General features: G+C 37.8%; 1 protein-coding gene across 3 annotated transcripts in view; it reads right to left on the reverse strand.

Annotated features, from left to right (window-relative positions):
• Positions 1–8,988: 8,988 nt before the first annotated feature.
• The window catches only part of TNFAIP8 (TNF alpha induced protein 8), a 58,409-nt gene continuing 43,834 nt past the window's right edge, over positions 8,989–23,563 (reverse strand). For 2 of the 3 annotated variants that reach the window (XM_057372166.1, XM_057372183.1), the window contains exon 2: positions 8,989–10,854. In XM_057372166.1, coding sequence (XP_057228149.1) covers positions 10,289–10,854 — 566 coding nt within the window. In that variant the 3' untranslated portion in view covers positions 8,989–10,288. Of the gene's footprint in view, positions 10,855–13,514; positions 14,349–23,563 lie in introns of those variants that run through there. The other variant, XM_057372176.1, reaches the window with a different exon arrangement.

Consider the following 23,563-nt stretch of genomic DNA (forward strand, 5'->3'; position numbering starts at 1 on the left):
CAGATTGCAGTTGCTCTTCCTGAGGAAGTAACAGATTGAGCCCTTAACATCTGTGAGCTTTGGTTCAGCCTCAACGCTCAGTATTTTCTTTATTGTTGATACAGTGTGGGATTGGGCTCCCACCTRGGAAAAGAAAGTGAAGTGTCCAGGATACTGAGAAAGCAGCATCTAGTAAAGACTGGAAATATCCTCAAGGACTGAGTTGTCATCCTTACAGTACCAATTTTATTTGCATTATCCGCTACTTAATAATCTCAATCTTGAGCAGTACARATCTGTAGGCACCTCTATATACAAGTCCTAAGAGAACCTGGTTAATTTCTTATGCTGATTCAGWCAGACACCAGATCTTACCTTGATCTTGAACAAGCCATTTCAGCTCTAACCTTCCACATTCCATAATCTTTCATCTCCAGTGATCGTTGCAGATGAGGGGCTATTAAGGGACTTATTCTTGAATTTGCTTTGAAGTTAGTGGTTACATGCCCAAATAAAATCAGTCCTTGAGGTACTTCCAAAGCAGAACTCATTCTTTAGATACCAAATAAACAGGTATTTTTGTGCACAGACTGAGATTAAAATCAAGAGAGAGCTCACACTTCAAAACAATAAATAAAACTAAGAGTTTCCTAAACAGATTGGATTCTTTCCCTATAAAACACAAAAGAAAGTGYACTAGAGAACAGTACATCATTTCTATATTTTCTGTTTTTAAAGTGAAACTTGTCTGTATTAGAAACATCCAAAATACAAAGAACCACTCAGGTTGGAAAGGTGTTTGATGTGTTCCATTAGCAGAGAGAAGCTTTGTTCCAATAACAGTTAATATCTGCATCAGTCTGAAACAAGGTATGAGGGTACTGCTGCTAACTGAAGTGAGGTGACAGTAGATGGAAACATGAAGAGAGTAGGTGTCAAGCTACAAATCAAGAAAAAGTGTCAAAGTGATTTTTCAGTGTGATTTTTCAGTGATTGAACCATAGTGTGAGAGTAAGTACAGGACATCCACATTCCAAACTTAGCCAGGCAAGATTTAAACTGATTGAAACTGGTAGCAAAATTAATGAGTTCAAAAAGGAGGATGAAATTTGCTTTATTTTGTCTCTTAGTGAGCAGCATGAACTAACATATATTATCATTTATACCAACATAGCAGACATTTTTCACCAGGAAATATTTGCCAAAAACCCCACATAGTACCTTGTAATATTGACTGTGATAATGTTTCTTTCCTGTTACACTTCAATGCCTARAGCAGGTAAGTTATTTTTATTAACAGTGAGTTTTCATGTTGTGCACTGAAACAAATTTGGTGTATGTTCTAACGTCATTCTTCTGATTAATAGGTTAGATAATTGGGTTGGGCTTTTTTTTCTTTGAGTCTTTTATAAACTGGGGGTTGCATGTGCTGTTAGTACTGTAGGAGTCTTAATCCYTTTGGAAATGGTTTGTACTGTCTGCTGCTGGAGGTGGTGAGCGCCTTGGAAACTTTTATTCAGGGGGAATAAAAGAATTGATTGACTAGCTTTTATTCTGTATTTTTTAATATTGTTAAAAGATATTTTTGGATCATAAGCTRATTTTCAAGTACTTTATTTGCTTTCTAAATGGTTTTCTAATAGGGATTTGCAAAGGCCTATTTAATGGGAACAAACACTTGCCTACAAACATGAGTGAAGGGRGAGATGTTCTTGCCATGACCAGAAACCAGACACTGAATCCATGTTAAAAACTGCAGCACCTTTTACCAAACACTGCAAAAGCATGGTCTCCAAAAGAGGTGCCCCCCGTCCCAGCCTTAGTTCTCTAAAAGTCCSTGGGGTTTTGAGGACAGAAGTTTTTTACTGTGAGCAAAGATGCCTTGCTTGCAGACAGGTCATCTTCCCCATTTCCTCTCTCTCTCTCTCTGCAGTCACTCGCTGGCAACCAGTGCAGGGAGATCATGGAGGGGTCTCAGGCCCTGAGCTGGTCACTGAACCATCTCACCATGGGGTGGTCACATGTGTTTATCTCACAGAAACCAGCTGTATGGCCCAGCCTATTATAGTAGTTACTCTCTCAGTAAAAGTGTTTAGATAAAACCTCTTAGAAACCCCCACTGAGGAATTCTTCATAGCTTGAATATAATATTTCTATTGATTCCTTTCATCTGGAGGAACAGTGTTATAGTCGTATTTCCATTCCAGCTTGCATTCTCTCGTCTTGTTTTATTTTTCTGGGAGCCTACAGCAGTTAGCAAGTGGGTTTTTCTTGCCATTGAATCCATTGTTTGTCCCCCTCAGAACTCAAAAGGCAGCTTTCCTGATGAGATGTTGAGGAGCAGCCTATTGCGTAGTTAACAGTGCACACATTCTTATGCACCAACTGCAAATGTAAATGCAAACATTTTTATAGCTGTTGTCAACAACCCACATTGCAGGAGGTCTCATATCCCTGTTTTGGCAAGAAACATTAATTTTGGCATTTATTACACATACCRCTCAATTAAGTGGAAAAATCATGCAGGGGGCACAAGCAGAGCGCTATGGAAGCTCTCCATTTGATTCCATCAGAGACTTAGGATTTAAGGGAGACCGAAGCCCTGGGTCAGTCAGGGCTCGGCGGACTGCTGAGCAGGTATGAAGTAACACAGTAGTAGAACAAACTTTTAAAGCAGAAACTAGTTACTTGTGCACATTTACAGCTTTGAAAATGCATCCTGTGGTGAGATGTTAGGGAGGTGCCAGCAAAAGGTTATGGTGTTATTCCCATAACACAAGCACTCTATTTCAGCCTAAATGATTCTTCATGAAAAATCCATTAAGTTGGTCCCCTTGAAGGAAAAGAAAAGGACAATAAAACCCCATATAGACTCAAAACAAGAACTAAAATGAGGTAAAAACACAGGCAAATAACTGTATGCCACATTCTGTGTAAATCTGATGCAGGTTTGCACTACCAAGTTACAAGTAAGCAGATTTTGCAGATGAGCTGAATTTTTAATGAATAGATGGAAGACTTGAAATGTCTCCTGAGAAAACTATTTTGGTGTAGTTGCTTCCTGAATTGACAGCCATACTGAGATTTAGAACAGCTAAAAATTCCAAGAGGTTCTGCTCATAGAATAAATCCAGGCAACTCTTTTAATGAACACAAAGTGCGCAAAAGTTACATTTAAACAGTGCCTTCTAAAATAGCCTCTTCTCTCAAGCTGCCACCAAGGTAATTTTACAGAAGTTTATCTCTGTGTGCAACATACATTCATTTCCCTCAGATAAACAGCAGAGTTCCAGTTGTCTCTCAGTTGTCTCATTCTGCCAGCTTCCATCCCAAACATCCCAAGAATTCAAATGAAAGCAAAACACCACAGGTATAGGTTGCCTATATTCCATGGTGAGAMTTCCTCCCCAACCTAAGTAAAGAACAATTGTAGTCAAGAATATATGAAGTATGGAATAGCCTTCTATCTAGAAGCAAGATGGAGAGTAGTCAACTAACTAACGATATAAAAACCTTTTCCWGTAGTTTGCTTGTATTCCTCTTCAGCACTTGCTGTCCTAATCAGAAATGAGGTGGGAAGTCAGAATACCCCAGCCAAGGTTCCAGCTCCAAACAGTAGCTTTGATACAGTTTTCTTCTATGCAGTTTTATAAAGGGTCTCCTTCCCTGTTTCCATACCTTGTAGAACGAGCTTCTGAGTTCTAGCTTTGGGGTAAACTGTAGATTGCAGTGCCATAGGATACTGGAATTGTAGGAACAAATACRTTGTCTTACTTAGCCAAAGTCAAATGCCTGTGCTTACAGTAGGCAGCAGTCCTTATCACAGTGTGGACGGCAAAGCAAACTTAATCAAATCTTTGTCTGATCACATCCCTTCCTCCCAGGAAAGTGCTGAGCTTTTCTTTACACTTTTCCCTAATAGTTTCTCATATGATGGCACAGCAAATGCACCTTTGGGAGTGTCCATACCATTGAAATCGAGTTAGGCAGCCTGTAACTGAGACAGCTTTTTAGCTGGWTGAAGAACTCACTATACTTCCAAGGATGAGATAATTTTTCAGTTGCTGAATTATCAAGATCCTTGAGATACAGAACCAGCTCTCTTGAAAGTAACAACTGATCTCATGTCACGTCCCTGGACCAATGCACTTTTTCCCCCTCTGGCTCAAAGCCTCATGGGGTAATAAGCCAGACAGCCTCACTCTCTTTTATTTGTGCAATCTCTCTGTAGGCCTCGCAGATCACACACAGTTGTAGGTCGTGACTCTCCGCAAAAATTAAACCGAGCCCCTAATGAACAAAGCAAAAAAMCACAGTATCTCCATTCCAGTCAGCGAAGTAAGCTGAAAGCATCAGCTCAGTGCTTCTGGAATAGGAAAGGCTGTCCTTTCATGTCACAGAAACCCTTAATTAACAGTAGGCTATCAACAGCCAGGGGACTTTCTTCTCAGAACCSTAGCCAAGCCCAGCTACTGAAATAGATTCCCCAAATAAAGGAGTAAATGCTGCTCAAGAAAGCCAAGTAATTTTCCAGCAATATTTGGTAATGCAGCTAACTAGAGCATTTGTATTACCACACAAGAGAAGAATGGCTGGGGTATGYGGGCCCCACTTGAGCTGATTTATTTCATCTACACCACCATACTCCCTGTATTAGAAAATCCTCACACAACTTAATTGGAACAATATTCTTCATCCACCATTAGTTTGGCCAGAACAATCAACGGTAAAYGAATTCTGAAAAAATGTACTTCAAAATGTCCCACAAATGTCTTGCAAATGGAGAAGTTTAGGTTGCCACATTTAAGGATGCTGAAAAGGTGCCAGCAGAAACTGTAGACGAAGTGTGTGAAAAGCCAATAATTTTTCTTTTAGAGTGACCTGAATTTATGAAAACCTTCAGAATTATTTCCACTAAGAGGTTCCCTTATAGGGCACAAAGCACCTACTGACTAATAAAAAAGCCCCAAGATATCTAGGAAGCACAAGGCCAGCTACTATTTAGTTTCATCTTGTATTTATGTGCGCAATAAAAACTCATTTTAAACCCAAACATTTAATACAAACTCAAATAGGAATTAATTTGTCATGAAGCCAATGGAAAATATGATTTTAAAATTGTTAAGTTTAGGGTAGACAGTGGGAGGCCTTACATGTAAAAGTAATTTAAATCTAAATCACAGTAATTGTGGGAAGCTCTGCCTTTGTCCTACACCTACCGTACCAAGACTTTCCCACAGGGGACAACAGCAAATAGCAAGTAAGTTTTGGTTGCTTGGGAAAGCTGGGCAAGCAAAGTACCTCCTTAATTACATTATTCTCAATTATTATAGTCTGCTTCTTTGTTTGATACTATGTAATTAAGGTACATCCTAAAGTTGTAAGACTCCTCTCTTCGATTTGCTCCCCAATAGAAAGAAAGGCCGTAAGGGATGTTTCTCCAGAAACTGGTATTGTGCCAGCAAGTAGAAATTTACAGATGGTTAGGGGATATGCATCAGCACCTGTATTTCCCAAGCTCACAAGAAAAAGTGGGTATTGATTCAGGAATGTCTTGCCCATAAATCTCAAAATCAGAAAACAGAACTCTAAATAATGAGTTCTAAGAAAAGAGAGGTCACTTCAGCAATTTGTAAACACTAAGAAATCTTGATTTGTTGCATAGACTGAGCAGTACTGTAACTGAGAAAGCTCTTTGACATAGCCTGTATGTGAGGTACTATTCTTTTATTTTCATAAACATAAATGAAATCATATGTTCATCTAAAATATTTAATACTACATGTAAATTACATAGCTGCAATACAATTTCAGCTAGAGTATGCAAAATTCAGTATGAAAATATTAGAAAATTAGAATGGATAATTATTTTTAAACTTCCTTCAAATACAAGTTGTCTTGCTGGTGTTGGGTTTTGGTGTCTTTTTTTTTTTTCACAAACTGGAAATAGCTACATTACCAACTCTAAACTTTCTGAGCAACAGTCACAGTGTGGTTTTGCACAGCAATTTGGTTTTAAGACAAATAGGAAACTGTCCCCTCCCAAAAGAAGTTTCATTTATGTGAAAAACATAGAAGTAAGATATTACAAAACTTTTCTGGACAGCTATAACCCCTTTCCACAGTTGTTTTATCCAGAACACAGATGTTTGCCACTTATACATGCACATYGGCTGACCTGCCCAAACCTCAAAAAAAAAGCATTTGGAACAATGTTTTTCTGCAAATGGTTATGCAAACAAGAATCTTCATTTCATGTATGTGAAGTATTCCCTCTGTAATGCATTGAAAAGCACTTCTGGGGAAAACAAAAAGGGTTCAGAATTATATATAGTGAAATCACAGCTAAATGCTTACTACACTGATGAGGATATAGATTRTAGTCAAAACAGTATTAGTAGCTAAATCAAGATGTAGATTATTCTTTCAGAGATCAAATTACATTGCAAACCCACTCCCCCCTCCACAAAAAAAACCAAAAAAAAAAAAAACCAAAAAAAAACCACCACCAAAACACCCAACCAAACAGGAAAATGGTGTTTGTGTTTTTTCATTAAGTGAAGTGGGTAACGTAGTCTATCTACTCTTCTCCTTAAGATGCATACACAACGTAATGTAATCCTAAGGTAAARACAGTAGGGAAAGAGATGACCTATCTTCAGAGTAGTTCAGCTGCTCAGGAGAGCAGGAAACAGCAAAGTGATGGTAGTGGTCACCAGCCACTACCACTTGGATGATCACTGAGAGATCATCCAAGCCCACACAACGCAGCACTTACCCATCCTTCCCGTAATGCAGTGACAGTGAGGGGATGTGGATTCCTCTCTGCTACACCCTGAAAATGAGCGTGCTCTGGTCCCTTGGAGAGCTACATGCACAATTCCAGCTTACCCTTAAATACTCACATTATAGCCATTACAGCTACAAGGGGGTGGAAAGTGATTGAAGCCAACTGCCATCACAATCAGTTCTCTGTTTTCTTGGGAAAATGTGATCTCACTAGGGAGAGATATGAGAAAGCAATTGGCCATCTCCTTGCTTCATTGTTTTCCAAGCATTTATGGGTGGGGTTGGATCTTTTTTTAGAAGAGACWTGATTTGATATTTTCCTTTTAGGAAAAACAAAACCAAAACCCAAAGCTAACAATCACCCCACATCAGACACTGAAAGCTTCCAGATTCCTGATAATCTCTGTGCCTCCTAAATGGAGATAAACCTCAAGAGAGCTCAAAGCCAAGAATACAGCTTGTAACTTACCCAGCTGTGTCTTTTTGTTTGTCTGTGCACACAAACATAATTAAGGGGTGGCCAAAAGTTCCACTGAATCCCTTGTAAGGTGGCCCACACAAAATCTTGATAATCTCCCTGTATTTTTTCATTGTTTCATTTCATTGTGTGGATGAGATGATGTTTGCTTATGTCTTGCAAAATGTATCCAATGTCTGACTTAGTACTTTTTCAATGACTGTAGAAGAAGGCCACAGAATTAATTTTAACTTCTGAAACTTCTGAAACATGTATTTTGATGGCATTAGGCTTTGCATATTAACTAAGCACTAAAAAGACATTAAAAATATGCAACACCTGAGGTACTGAGATTTAAAAGGCTATTATAAAACTAATTTATGATGACTGGATTTTTAACGTATTAATAATTACTATCCTATTATCAACACTAAACAATGGCATAATGCTACCTATAATTAAACAGTACCACTGTAAACTTTTTTTTGAACTCTTGACAATGTCAAGTTTCTGCTGGAGGGTCAAATGCCTTCATGCAAGTGTTCTACAGGGAAAAATGCTGTCAGTATATATCTAAACTTTCGAAATTAAAGCTACTGTTAATGTATGCTGCAGGGAAAATAAACTAACTACAAAAGTATGCAGCTTGAGTGCTATGTCATGTCAGAAGTACATGGTAGGTGTTCGGAAACCCAACATGATTGGTTTCTTTCATCATTATGGAAGTTGCTTCTTTGTAATTCAAAATGAATGCCAGACAATAATCATTGTTACAGCAGTGACAAGAATGTCACTCAATTGTGAGCTAAATATAAGTTCTCTTAGCTGTCAARTTTTCATGCTTATAATCTAATCTCTGTGGGCAATTTTCACTGTTTCAAACAAGTAAATGGCCAGATAGTATAGCTCAGTAAGAAGGTACTGGGTACTGAAAATATACGTGGCTCATATACATGTAAGTAGGTGTTAATTATCAATGTTCAAATTAAAATTTGAACAACCCAAGTATTCTCAGTCGTGGCCGAAGAAAATCTTCTGTGCTTTACACAGCACATGCATATAACACACCTGGTTTTAAACAAGGCACTGTCCTCTTCTTTCAGTAACTTTTACCATTTACTATAAACAATGCTATTTTGGGAGAATCGGGACAGGATTTAAAAATAGGATTTGTAGATAAAATTGTTTTAATCTCCAGAAATCAAGTTCCTTTTTATTCTCACCCCAGGAGGAAGAATTGGTAAATGAAACAAACAGCTTTTGCTTTCTAGATGGGAAGATAAAATAAATACATCAGAAACTTAACCCTTTACAATCTGCAATTTCCCCCATAATGTTGCACCCCTATACATGACTTCTGATGGACAGACCCACAATGTATTTACTGTTTAGGCAAAACATGGGAAAGAATCTTCCATGATATTCCTTCAGATCTCAACCTAGCAATTTACTTCTTGACAAATTCTGGTGTACTGTTCTTACATGAGTTCCCATTTGTTTCCAGACTAGTAGTGCATTAACCTTCTCTCTCTGCTGAACATCAGTGGCTTCATAAAATGAGTTCACATTTTGAATGCATTTCTCTGGCACATTTTTAGGAATATTAAGAGCSTAATGACCAACCTAACATGAATAAAACCTAATTTTCTCTCTTAAAAATCACAAGTAATGCTGAAACCATATGTCAAATGCTGCAATGCTTTTGTTGCTGGCACAATTTAGAATTTAAAATGTGACAACGGGCAAAAAAAAGGCAAGAGAAGTTTGGAGTGCAAATATTCTTTGGTTTACTCATTAAAACAAAAAGGACACAGCAAACAGCAAAAACACTGGCAATTAAATAAACAGCAAATTTATATGCTTCCTAACAAAAAGTCTTTGGCTGTTTGAAATGTATTAACTTCATGCTTTTAAGTACATTACAGTGTTTAGAAAGTCACATTTTTTTATCCCCAACATCAAGGCAGAGAGAAGATGAGAAAGAAAAAGAAGGATAAAAGGTAGAAAGTAAGAAAAGAAGAAAAAAATTTATTCAATTTTTCCATTAATTAAATAGTATATAACACAATGATAACACTAATTTCTGTTTCTAGTTTCATTGTACATAAAGCAAATTGGCTTGAAATTTACTTATCACCTTCTGCGAGTTCATACCATCATACACATCAGACTAGTAWATCAAACATACTGACTCACACCTTCTCAAAAAGAATTGTGACCCTTCCAACCCAAATGATTGATTCTGTGATTCTACTTGCAGAATTCTATATATCTTAAGGAATCGCACAGAGAAGTCACTTATCATAGGCAGAGTTCAAATTCTGTACCACAAGCGGTTTCTTGGGAATACTCTCCCCCAGTTCGGCTATTTTGCTGTAGCTTATTCCTCAAATAATCCCCATGTAATCAAAGGAAGCAAGCACCTGTGCAGGTCTATAAGGATCTCTATACGGGAGACCCTGCCTTGCAGACAGGAAGTTTTCACCTCTGAGCTGGAGATGCACAAGCCTGCTGTTAAGACTCTGTGACAGCATCACTGATTTTATTTAAAACAATGCTTCATAATGGCAAACACTAGGAAGCTGTTATCTGTGCAGAGAGCATAAAAGATTATAAATGAATCAAATACGTCTATTTTACAAGGAAATGAAAGAAATTACCGAGTGTACCATCACCATGATAGTCTGTTACCAACATTACTGGATTCTGATAGTTTAGAACTAATTCTGTAAATCTATGAAAGATGCGGATTGCCTGACAGCATATTGTTTTGGTTTGTATAGCTATCTTGCAATACTCTTACTCTACTTGAACCACTCCAATTGTCTAGATCAAGCTGTTTCCATAGGCAAAGCACAGTAAGAAAAGTCATGTGCAGTTTTTCTTCCCGATGGACTGTGAATAGCAACAGATAGCGCATAATAAGAAATCAATTAATAAAGATATTTAGGAAAGATTTTTCATAATGTAAMAAAACCTCTTTGCATGCTCCCTTATTCCTTCATAAATCAACAGTGTTCCATCTACAAATAACTCACAGGCRGTCACCCCTAATACAAGTACTTATATGTTCCCCTCATCTAGCATTTTGTTGACCCCATCACAAAGTTTCTGCAAATGGATTTTGTAAGGTCCAAAGGGATTGTACAAGGCAGCCAGGAATTCACAATCAGAGAAGTGATCAAACACGTTGTTGACTCGTCCGTGTGACTTTGCAGTTAGGTGACGCTGAATGATTTCATGAAGCAGCTCTCKGCATTCATTCAAGAGTTTGGACAAAAAGTTCCTGTCAAAGGTATAATCCACCTGATGGAAACTGACCACGGTCTTAGCCAGCTGATGAACCTTCTTCTTGAATTTCTCCATCAATGCTATTTCATCCTGATTAAACTGGTTGTTCCTGTAGAGAATTGCCAATTTGAGGACTATTTTGATGAGGTTTTTGATGATCTTCTCTGCTTCTTTTTTATTTTGTGTATATTCCTTTGTTACCCTGTAAAGCTCATCTAAAACATCACTGCTTGTATCATCGATCAAAGTAGTTGCTATTGATTTGGACACCATTTTTCCAAGGATCTTCTTTTGGGCCTGAATGGCCAGACTTTTGGAGTTGAAGACATCTGTGGCCACTAGGGGAAGAAAAAAAGTATGCAGTCAGTACTTGTAAATTCTCTGGACAGCAAGTTGAGGAATATTTTCATATTTATACATTCACATTAGTCTTACTAAGTGTCACAAAAATAATGCAAGGCAGTTGCAGAAAAAAAAAACATATTTAAATCCCTAAAATTCTGTTCTCTTTAGGTTTAAGTTCTTTCAGACTGTTGYACTTTTGAGAACATACCAACTGAACTTGCTAAAAAATGGTTTAGAAGATCTCTCCATACGTGGATCAATGGAATTTCAAACGGAGGCAATAAACCTGCCCTATTTGATCAGATGAGTTGCAAATCTGATTCCCACATTCATAATGAAATCTGAATTATCCCAATCTCATGACAAATAACCGCTGCTACTCRAACAGAGATAACAATTCAGTGAAGCAACCATTAAAAAGCTTTTTCCTGCTTAGCATTTAACATGATCAGTGAATGCAGACATCACACATCTATTAATCTTTCTTTTAGATATCTATTTGGTACRTATCTATAGATACTCATGTAGAAATATAAAAGAAAGACAAAAATCCATTGTCAGCAAACAGCACTGTGATTCTCTGGATGCAATCTGAAGACACCAGTTTTCAGAAGAAAATAAAGCACAGATTAACATTTCTATGTCCTCTACGTARTTCAGTAAAGGTCAGAAATTAACTTTCCAGGGATTGTTGTAACACTTGCAATTTACTTGTTGTAACACTTWATTTTTTAAGAAGTTTCTTTCTGTGACCAATGAAATAGATCCTAGAACAGATCTTCATCTCTAAAACTCTATTTGATTGCATTAGCACACCCAATGACTGGTTCGTAATTTTGTTCAGACACTTAAAACACACCAAACAGTCCTTCAGAAACTTGACTTGTGAAATGTTATTGTGCATTCTGTTGTCATCAACAACTTTTTTAACCACCCTCCCTTGGCAGCACCCTCTCCACTAAGACATATGTGGGTTCATATTTTCAAGTGGAATTGTCTGGGAAATGGTTGCCTTTGTGCTGCTGCTTCCCTGGAGTCTCAGACAGACTGAAGGAAAGCTACATCTGTTTACATTTACTTACATATGAAAGGTTTACTCAGCAAACACAGGGACTGGAAATATTTTCTTTCTTTTTTTTTTTTTTTTTTTTTTTTTTTTTTTTTTNAATGAAAACATCAACTCTGCAGATGTCAGACAGTAAGTCCCTGAATTTGGAAAAGGCTTCCACTTAACTGCTGGTATGTGGGCAGCTGGGTGTGTTCAAATGCAGGGTGCCTCAGGGGTTCCAGCAAACAGAAGAAACTTGTCCTTCAGGACATGAAACACAAATCTGTATTTTTAATTCAAGAGTCTTTGAGAAACTTAATAACAAGCCCTTTTTTGTCATCCTATAACCTTTCAAGCAGGTTTGTTTCCTAGAAGTCTCAGTGCRTATCAGTACTTTGTTTTGAAGTGTGAAGTGTCTGAGCACATTTTTAAAAATCTTTGCTACAAGGGGACACTCAAAAACCAAAGAACCCCTTGTTAGCTATCTTGGGGAAAGCACTCAAGATCACAAGACAGACACACTTCTCAACCACAAAGATACAGAAAGCATTAAAGATGCTGAGCAGTCATTCTGAACAGAAAGTGTTTGATTCACTTTCGGTGCTTTTAAATACAAAACAGCAACGGTTACAATTAAACTAAAATTAATCCAAGTATTCCAAAGGGTGGTCAAATACTAGAATTCAACAGCCAGTGCTTTACTGATGAATGATAACTGTCTTTTCCCTTCCAAAACAGGAATAACAATTGTTATTTCATTACTTTTATTACTTAAAGTCTGCTTATTAATGCTTGTGATGTCTTCTTTCCAATACTCTATTTGTATATAGATGCTCATACTAATAGCAATTACTGTTTCAATGTATCTTCCAAAAATTTGCWGAGAAAAACCTACATGATTTATCTGTATTTTTAAGCATTCTTTCCCAGAATGCTGTAGGCATTCTTATAAAATAATATCACACAGAATGGTCCACTGTAATTCCAGCCTGAACAGCTCTGTATTTCTAAATTCACATAACCCGTCTCCAGACAGTCAAGCACTCAGGTATGGTTCTAACATCATAACCTGAAAAGTATCAATTACAAGAAACTGAAAACATGGCAGTTTCCCAAATATTTTACAGTTTTTCAACCAAAAAAAAGCCCCTCTTATATTACATAATTTTACATTTTACAAAGTACAGCTCAACATGTAGTTACCTTTGCTAACCAAAACAAGAATTGCTCCATTCCAAAAGATGATAAACTATTAATGGTATTTTTCTAAAATCTGTCCAMGTTTTGGGCTTACCAGTATGGATTACTTTCTATCTACTTTGTTATAAATACACCAGAAGCTAGCTTCATTTTCCCCATGCTRTTACGTGGAGTCTAATTTGATTTCTAAATATGTAAATTTCATATTTCAGTATTTCAGCCAATCCAAAAAGGAACTTGCTGGCTTTCTGTATTTTATAATCAGATTTTTTCACCCTTACCAATTACAGAAAGACATAAAATGTATTTCACAGCTTAAGTAAATTTAAGCAGTAAGATTACAGAGTTCCTTCAGAAGGAACACACACACATATTCCCTTAAATAACAGTAAAACTATTACTTACTTGTTCATCTAATGTAATTGCAGTTTTTGTAGCTGACAGCAGAAAGAGAAGCAAAATACCCAAGGTGAAGACTGGCTCGTGGCTTATTTGTTCTGGTAAATCCAGCGCACTCTTTATCATGCACTATGAAACGTTGTCAGAAGCTATCACAGAATGAATATGGGGTTTCCCCCCTCGCTGTAACAGCAACGCTCCTCAGCTACCTTTCCATCCTGCCTGCAGTGCTTCATTTTGCCTTAGCACCTCAAAATGCAAAAGTACACCACGGTGGTTTCACTTCCTCGAAGAGAGAGCAGAAAGGAAATTGCAGCGCTGAGCAAGCAGGGCAACACTGAGGGCTGTTCCTGCCAAATGACAACTCGAACGATTCGCAGACAGGGAGGGAGAAGAAAGGTCCTGTGACTCGAGAGGACAGGTGACGTGTCAAGAAGAGGTTAAAACATTAACCTGGTATCTGCGAGTGGAGATGCTCTGTGTATCAGAGGTGCCTGGCTCACAGGTCAAGCTCGGCAGGGCAGCACTCTCAACGTGAGGGCTGCAGGGCACTCTTCCCAACCTGGGACTGCAACTTCAGCTATGAGCACCTGAAAATGCACATTTATACAACTGCTTAGGGATGACTGCGTGCAGYCACTTTTTGACAGTGATTACAGTAGCTGGCCTGGCTGACTGACCACACCTTTTCAATTGACAGGTTACATCCTTGCATTTTAAACTGAAATATTGTAATTTCTCTGGTGACCTGCAGGTAATCCCACTGATTTTAAGCATGTCACAGTTTGGCTCACCTCATGACTGCTCTTTATAATTCCAATTTCTTTCCTCTGCAGTCTTACACTTTACTTTTTAAAAGATTATCATCAAAAGAATACCCCTTTGAAATCAATGGGATGTCATTTTCTGCACAACCTATACAAATAAATATGATTATAAACAGCAAAGCCACACCACCACAGAGGAAAGTAGTCCAAGAGGAAAGGGTCTAAAAGAAATCCTGCTTCCATTACTTTGAAATTTACAGGATCAAGCTTAGGAATAAGGCAGACATCTGCAAAATCTCCTAATTTAGCATTTAGATGAGTAAACAAGTTACTAGGGACCACCTCCTGTGAAAGTTGAGAGCTTAGTGATTATGAAACTTCTTGGTTTTTGTAACCAAGCACACAGTATGCATGTTTAACATGGTATTTTGTGTATTAAAATGAATAAATACTGGACACATAGTGAGTTCTGGATGTGTTTTTCCCGAAATATACCATACAGAGGTTCTCCTTAAACTGTGTTGGAAGTACAAATTTCAATGAAAAGATTTGAATTGTGGTTAATAGTCTCTCAGGAGACAGCCACAAAAGTACAAGCAGGCTCATACTTAWGGCTGCAATGTTGACTTTTCCCTCACATGGAAGCCAGCACACCTCCCTCCACACTGTGGAAAATGACTATTACACCATTACCACATACCCTATGTCTCAACTCCATTTAATTTTTTTTTAAAGGTAGTATTTGGAAAAAAACAAGTTTTTTTTTCCAGAAGACAACASCCTATTGGTAAAGTCAATATCACTTGCAGCTGAGTGTACGCAATCTCATGTACATTGACAATGAATACTTGAGTCATTTGAGTATTTTTAAACTTCTCATAATGAGGGAGCAGAAAAAAAAGCATCCAGTAAAAAAATTACAGTGAACCATGTTAAATTCCATGGTTAAGAGCTGAGCTTTCTGATACTCACTGYTCATACAACAGTCCCAGAGGAAGGGAAAACATGACTGTGAAACGCTGCTGCCTGAGACCCAGTTCTCATTTTAGTCAGTGGCACATCACGTGCTGCACTAGTAAGGCCCAAAAATGACATGGGTTTTTGGGTAAAGCACAAAGAACACTAACATGGGCTTGGGAGGAAAGAGACAGCACTGACTGAGGGCTTCAGGCAGCATTTAAAAGACCATCACATAGCACGGAGAAATGTGGCAATGGGCTTCCTGCCAGGAATCCTGTGTGGATGTTTGCCTCTCTACACTCTGCATATGAGCTACAGCTGAAGCTGGCACATGCCATATAAACTRCATGCTCAGTCAGACTCCTGCAGTGAAAGAGCACCATTTCCCTGGAGGGAGGCAACTTGAAATCAAGTGGAATTGACAGTGTTATGCTCTCTGAGTGTATGTGACCATGAGTCATGCACCTCCAAAATCATGAGGTTGCCTAGATATGAAGGGATAAAAGAATTACTGAATTTTTAATCTTTTTGTGCTTTCTGCTTTCTGGGTCTTATAAGTCTTTACAAGCCCTTGTTTTCAGGAATGATACAAGCTAGAAACGTTACAAAAAGCATGCAAAAAAACAAAAAAAAAAAATAGAGGCATATAAATATATGAATTCATGTATAAATGCATTACTTCAGTAAGGTAAAGCTCCAATGATGATAACTATGAGAGTTAACATCAGTGAACAAACAAGTGCTGAAGAACAAAACAGGCAGAAAGAGTCATTAACCTGTTTCTAGGGCTATCAAAATTTTCACAATATGCTCATTACATGACAATAGGATTAAAAAACATGAGTGATAGCATACAGACTATGACTTCTTCAGATATGAATAACGTAAGTTGATTTTTCTAGCTGCCACATGATATATATAGCTTCTTAATAACCATCTGAGTGAGTCACCATTTCAAAAAGATTTTTTAATACTGGCTTTTTTTTTCTTTTTAAACAGAAGAGTCAGTGTTTTGATTCTTATCTAAATGCTTAAAAGTTTCCTGGGTGAGAGGTATRTCGAAGTTCTTACAATCCTTCCAGAAATTCTTCCAGAATTCATTCCAAAAATACAGCAGTTCCCAGATGGCCCCTTGAGCATATTGGCCACATTCACAAGCATTTGTTCACTTGTTGGCTTCTCAAAAGCTGATGAAAACTGAGGCTTGCACCAGACATGCAAGACCAGAAGTGCTCTGAGAGCTTCCACTCTTCAACCTCAGACACTGGGAGGGACTGCAGCATTTCAGCAGGCTGAGGGCAGGAGTGGGAAGAGACCAGGACAGCCACAAAGTTTATTGATAGAAGGACGTCAGCAGGGCAGATAGCTTGGGCAAGCACCATCAGGCATTGGAAAACCCAGAGAGCAAATGGCTAAGTGAAAAAAACTCCCTCAAACAAGGGCTCTGTACAGTACTTGCTTCTTTCACATTCACCTCTACTTTTTTAATTCATGTACACAAGGTCCTTATTGGAAGATCAAATATTTTACTTGGCACCTTGTGTATAAAAAGAGGGATTTATATATGAATATCAATTTTTAACTAGAAAGCAGTTTAAACTAAAATTTTCAATGCATACAAAGAATTCTTTCATAAGTAACATTTGCCTGCAGTTCTCTTAAGAGGTACAGTAAATTGTACTAAATTCTTGTTTGCAATAATTGTTACCAACTGTGCATAGGATGAGAATGTTAATTATTCAAGCAATGTGTACTACTTCTAGCATTCACACTGGAAACCTTCAAAAGAAAAAATGCCTCGTCTGAAGGCAAGCCTAATGCATGGCAAATATTGCATGAGCAGTCCTACTGGATTTGGAAGTCAACTATGAGGCTTAAAGTGACTCTGGAGCAACAGTTAATCAAGCAATTTTGCAAAAAAAATATGGCTAATGAAGCATTTTGAAAATACAGAATATGTCTAATCTGCATACTCGTACTTAAAGTGAGCATACATTCAGCTGCAGAAACATGGGAAAAATAAAAGCCAGCACACACCATTTAGAGCAGCTTCTTTTCACTCAATAAAATGCTGAATAAGTCATTGCCAATACATTTGCAGAACGCATGTGATATTKTTACATGCTTCTGGATTTTGCTATTTAATTCTAAGCTTAGTGTATTAAAAATGTCCAAAATYTTACAAACAGCAAAATATGACCCATATTCTAGCTGCAAAAACAAAAACAAACCATCAAAAAACCCAGAAAACAAAATACATTTTTGGTAGAGTGGTGAGAAGAATTGCCAAACAATGTATCTGAAGGTTAAGGCTGCGCAGAGTGGAATAATGCTATTTCCAATAAGAATGCTGCAGAGTTTTGCAGTCCCATGGGAGCAGTCAGTGCCAACAAGTTATTCTGGTTTTACATGCTTGTGCTTCCCACAGCCAGCCTGTGCATCACATGATACGTATACTGTAGCTGATCTAGAAATTTTAAAAAGCTTTCTAAAAGCCACTTTTCCTAAGACCTCTATATGCAGTTTAATCAACACTGTAGCTTTAAAAAGAAGGGGAAAAAATCTAATTAACTTCTGATGACTATCAGAAAACAGTATTTCAGAATACATTGGATTTAAAACTGAGAAAATGACAATCACACAGAGCAGTGTCATGAACTTAATTTGGTATTTCAGTCCTCTGCCACCATTTGTTCTCCTTGTTGGAATGTAACAACTGGTGCAGTGCTGGTAAATATGCTGCCTGTATATTTCAGCTGTTGGCCTTTCCAGGGCTGTATCAGGTTCTTCTGTATCTACCAGGTGTCCATGCTCAGTGAACAGTAGCACTGAACAAATCTTTTCATAAGAAATAAAGTGTATCTCATATCATTCTTTCCAATCAATCAATCAAATGCAATGCAGGTACTCTGTATTTTGTCCAGCCTTAGAAACATGTACCAAACKGCAGCAAGGCAACACTGTCAAGCTCCCTAAGCCAAGTGGAACCCAAAACCTGAAGTTTAAAAAAGAGGTACCTAATTGCTCTTGCAAAAATCCTGGCAAAAAGGATGTTTTCTCACAAAAAAAAAACCCCAACCAATACACTTAGCTGTAGGCCCAGGACCTATATACTTATAAAAAAGGAATTCCTGGCTTGAATACAGAAGGAAAATCTTACAGGCCAGCAGCCCTGGGGAACTTGAAATCCACTGGAGAAACTTAAATTTGACACAAGGATATGGGTAGAATTTAAGATTAAGATATATGTTACAAAAATACAATGAACTGGARGGTCCAGGCAGGATGCCCATTTGGCATAAGAGGGACAGGGAACTCAATCACAAGGCAAACGGCACAACCTGTCAAAATGCAAAGGGCTTGTATTTGAATCATATGTAAAGAAAGTCAAAGCAGAGGCTTCAGAGAGTTCAAATGGCACAGAAGTTTGTGAGGGATTCTACAATGTCTTTGAAAGTAGTTAATAAGGTTTTTCTTGTATTTCTAGTTCTGGTTCTCTTTTCTTCTTCATGTGGGTCTGTAGCTACACTGTTTCTTACAAAGAGGATGGGAATCTCTGGGTATCTGTCTTTCATCATAATGTCAAAARTAGGCTGGAGTGCTACCATTGACTTCATGTGTGAGTGTGTGTGCAAATACATATACACAAATATATTAAAAAACCTAACTTCCAAGGCACTGAAGGCTGCCACAGCTATGTAAAATCTAATAATGATTCCAAGGGCTCTCAGTTCTCAGGTGTCTTGTTGGTTTATTTAATTCCAGTATCAACATTGAAATGTAGATTATAAAATGCAAGAAAATATGCCATCGAAGAATTTTACTTATCAGATATTGGCTGTTCTTCAGGCCCAAGATACTAGCGACACCCTTCATCTCCTTCTGTTTTTAACTTTTCCCTACTCTTTCCCCTATTTTATAGCACCAAGGATGAATTTTATGCCGTTCAGTGCAGAGCTGTACAGAGAATATGTGCTTTGTCCATACAAGTCACGCATGGTATCTGTGATTATGAAAGACTACACTTGCTGTCTGAAATGGTTATTTTCTCTGCACAATAACATGTTTACTTTCCTCTTCCCCAGGAGCAAAATAAACCAACCCGAGTTTGAAGCTTTTTTCCTCAATATTTAGTAGCTACAGCCTGTTTCCTCTGTATCCATACTACAGCTACCATGACTTTCATGCAAATCTCCAGTCATGAAACCAGTGGTTGAGAATCTTTTCTTCACTTCTCTGCTCCCTTGCTGTCAGTCAGAACAGCCTCTCCAAAACCTAAGCACGGAGTTTGTCTTTCACAGGCTTTGCTTCGACTCTTCTGTTTCCACTCATGCCACCCAAACCCACCGGCAAAGTATTTGACGTAACAACACCAGAACTCTCAAACACAAGCTAAACCTGGCAAAACATCAGTCCATTTCTCCTCATATCTTAAGAGTTTGGTTTTGCTTCCACTAATGTCACTAAGTTCTAGTGGAATATAAAACATAAGAGAAAAAGTAGGTCTTCAATACTGTTAGCAACTTAATCTGTAAAACTGAATCTGTAAAACTGAAATCTGTAATCTGTAAAACTGAATGGTTTGAAGTTGTGTGTGTGACACTGTCGTTCTCATCTACATCAGGAAGCAGCATTATTTGGATACAGAACTTTGTTATCTAGTAAAGCACTACTAATCCTATTATTTTTAAATGTTGCAAGTATATTTACTGCCTAAAAACTGGACAGCCTCCAGAGGTTCCTTTCAGCTTCAACTGCTCTGTGATTTGTAAACCCTGCATTGACTTTGTAATTCACTTCTTGGGGCAAAGCATATGAGACTTGACTGAACTGTTTTTTACAGCTGTTGACTGCTGCAGAATTTGACCATTTAGCTTCTTTACTATGCATCAAATGACTTTTTAATCTAAGCAATGGGCAGCAGTGATCAGCTATGATGGAACATACAGTAGCAGGAAAGGTGGTTGTACCTTGAGGTTTCCAAGATTATTACCCATAGTAAGGAGGAGGGAATGCAAATTTGAGCACAGAGAAGGAAAGCCCTCAAGTGGTAAATAGAAASATCATCAATCTAAACTTCAATTATTTGCACTTACATGCAAATTTTCACTTATGAAATGCACTTTTYATTTATGTGAATGTCAACAGTTTCTCTTTTCCTCACCATACTGCTGTCCTCTAGTAATAAGACACAACAGAGGCATCARTGTTTAACTGTTACATCTCTTCCAACTCATGCTGATACCAGCTGCTTGTTGCAAAGAAAGGTGAATTGAAACATGCATCCCATGATACCAATGTCTTGCATCGCAGAATTTACATCTCTTAACTTCCAGTAAAGAGAACAACACRGTGAGCTGGATGAGGATATCTCACCACAAGACACCAGAGTCAAACTTTACTTCTACCCCTTTCTGAACTATCCACAATTTCTGTTTGTAGATGCTCAAATTTATGGTTCATTGTTTCAAGTTCCTAAAGTAAAGCATACCTTATTATATCTCAGTGAATATTTTTAAAGCAAATGTTTTTAGGTGAACAGAAACATCCATTCATTTTCTCATTTGCAAGCAGTAAAAAAAAAGCCCTTGGAACCAGTAGCTGAAATAYTCACCTGTGTCATCGGCTTACTTCTCTTAAAACAAAATTTTGTTCTTTGTATAAATAAAATTACCTTTGTAGAATAGTTTTGCAAAGCGGACATAGCAAAAGCAAAACCAGACCTCATGAAAGCCCCAGGTTTTAAAACAATGTAGTTACTGCATTTTTCAAAGTTTCTTCCATACCTCTTTGAAGTTAATTAAGTGGATGCTTGTCTGTGCATGCACTCAGTCAGGGCTTTATTAATTCCTGTATGAATGTAAACATTTTGGGAGAGAGATTTGAGGGTACCACATTCTTAGCAATCCACTGAAATCACAGGGCAGCTAGCAATGCCTAAGAGAAACTTCCAATTGCTGGCCTTTATAGATATGTAAAATCATCTCAGAAGATTTCCCTAGAATTTCAGGTTTCAAACCTTTCAAGGATAAATGCTCTCAAATAAATGAGGTGCTTATTCCCACTTTACTGCAATTTATTCTCATTACTGCAAACTGCCAGCAGGAACAGGACTTTCTGCAGACACTCTGACATTTGTATATTACATGTCAAACTGAAATGTAGGTTTTCCTATTGCTGTGCRAAACAGTTTGATTTTTCACTACTAATCTGCATAGTTACAAACACTGATACAAAAATCTGCAAAAGGCAGAGGAAATTGAATTAGTTTATACAGTGTGTATCCATTCCTCTATCTTGCTTCTGCTGAAAGAGTTTTGTGGGGAAGATTTTGAATCCCAGATTCCCCAGACTGAATCCAACGTGCCTTGCAGAGATGTGTGCTCTCTGCCTCTCACTGCTCACCAGCCAAGCACAAGAGATGAGCCACAAACCAGACTTGTGGCAGGGAATTAACTGAGCCCATGCACAACCCAACCCAGGCAGGGAATCTTAGGGATAAGAACAGAACTTGTGAGAAAACATCCCAAAGTTATGAAAGTAGAACGAATATCCCAAAGGACAGGTGTCTCAGTTTCTCTCCTCCTTCAAAGTAAGAGTGTGCCCCTATGGGAACAGGTTAAAGGTTTGTGCTTTTGCTAACATGATGATTAAAACAATAAGGTTTCTGGCACTTGCATTTTAYTGCTAATCCCACCGTGTATCCTGTTCTGTAGTCATGACAGAGATGTGTCCACAAAACAGGAAGTGCACACCTACCTACGATTAAAAAACACAAGCAGCTCATCAAATGCAATTATGCAAACCAAGAAAACATGAACATCTGTAACTTTCAGATTTCCCACCATARAAAAGCACCTTAATTTCAATATGCATAAGGCTATTGTTCAGATTAGTGCTACTCATTAATGCAGAGACAGTCAGTTTAAGTACTCAAATTTCTTAATCATAAACATTTCTTAACTCATAAACAGCAATTACTACTAATAACAATACTACAGGATCTATGAAGTATCTAACCAATATGMAAACATGAAAAATTAATCTTTAAATGTGAAAAAAGAGTAATTTTTGCTTTAAAGCAATTATGAAATAGATTAAATTATTTTAGCCTACCAATTCTATTGAGTGTGATGTACAGAAAAATGAAAGCCAGAAGTTGTTTCATGAAATAGCATAAAAATCTTTCACACCACCTTATGAAATGCTCTCCTCTTACCATATTTTGTAATCTAATTGTAACAAAAAATAAGGTTGAAAAAAACACCTGCAATATAATTTTCATTTGCTTTATTAATTACTAGAGACATACTAAATGCCTGARCAGAGAGGGGACGCATTTTGCTTCTCAACAAGCAGAGTTTAAGAACCCTTCTAAAACTGTAATATTTAATGGAAGATTTGACTAAATGATAAAGGAACTACGTGTGTTTTTGAATAAAAATTGCAAATTACAATTGGTATTTCAGCATTACATTTTCCTTAAGCTATTCCTGGCTAATGTATTACAAAACACCCATTATTCTTGGAAGCAATTCATCTAGCCTGTTACTACACTTGGAAATAGAACTGGTAAAGAGTACAGCTTTACCATATGCATGTGCAAGGCCCTTCTCTTACCCAGATACTTCTTTTGATTCTGCACAGATTTGCTGACTTTTGCTCCGGCTCTCTAACCTCTGTCTCATTTATGGCATTGCAAAGTCCCCAAAGAAAACAACCCAAAGGTGTAAGTATGGTTATAAAACAAATGATGTCATCAACAGATAAATTAAAAGAAGACTGGGAAACAGTCTCCAGGAAAACAAACTATATTGGAAGATGAGAAAATCCTGGTAGATCTCAAATCCAGTATTTTCTTCCCTAACATAAAATACTGTGAACGATATTGGGCACCCCAATATCTTCCAAAACAAAGAGCTGACAGACCGAAGCAGGTCCTACAGACTGAAGCAGGTCCTACGGACTGTCATCAGCATGGTTAGGGAGGTGGTGTGACTGACACTGAAGATGGATTGAGAGTGCAAGGTTTGATCAAAATAACAGTGGACCTTACCAACGTGTGTAACTTGTTATTGAACAGCTCTGGAGTAGACAGGGCCAGGCTCTTTTTGAGGTTGCTCAGCAAAAAAGAAGAGGCCAAGACACACAAGCGGCCTGAAGRGGAAATCTCTTCAGGAATGACCACCTTCACAGGGAGGGTGGCAAAATACTGCAGCGCTAGAGAAGTGWTTGCTAGAGTAGTGGTGGCACCACTCTCAAAGACACTGCCATGAGACTGCAATAAGCCTGAGCGACCTCATCTAATTTTGAATTTGGATCCAGCTT

This window comes from Malurus melanocephalus, unplaced genomic scaffold (assembly GCF_030028575.1).
Source record: "Malurus melanocephalus ecotype Western Australia unplaced genomic scaffold, MMel_1.1 scaffold_7, whole genome shotgun sequence".
NCBI lineage: Eukaryota > Metazoa > Chordata > Aves > Passeriformes > Maluridae > Malurus > Malurus melanocephalus.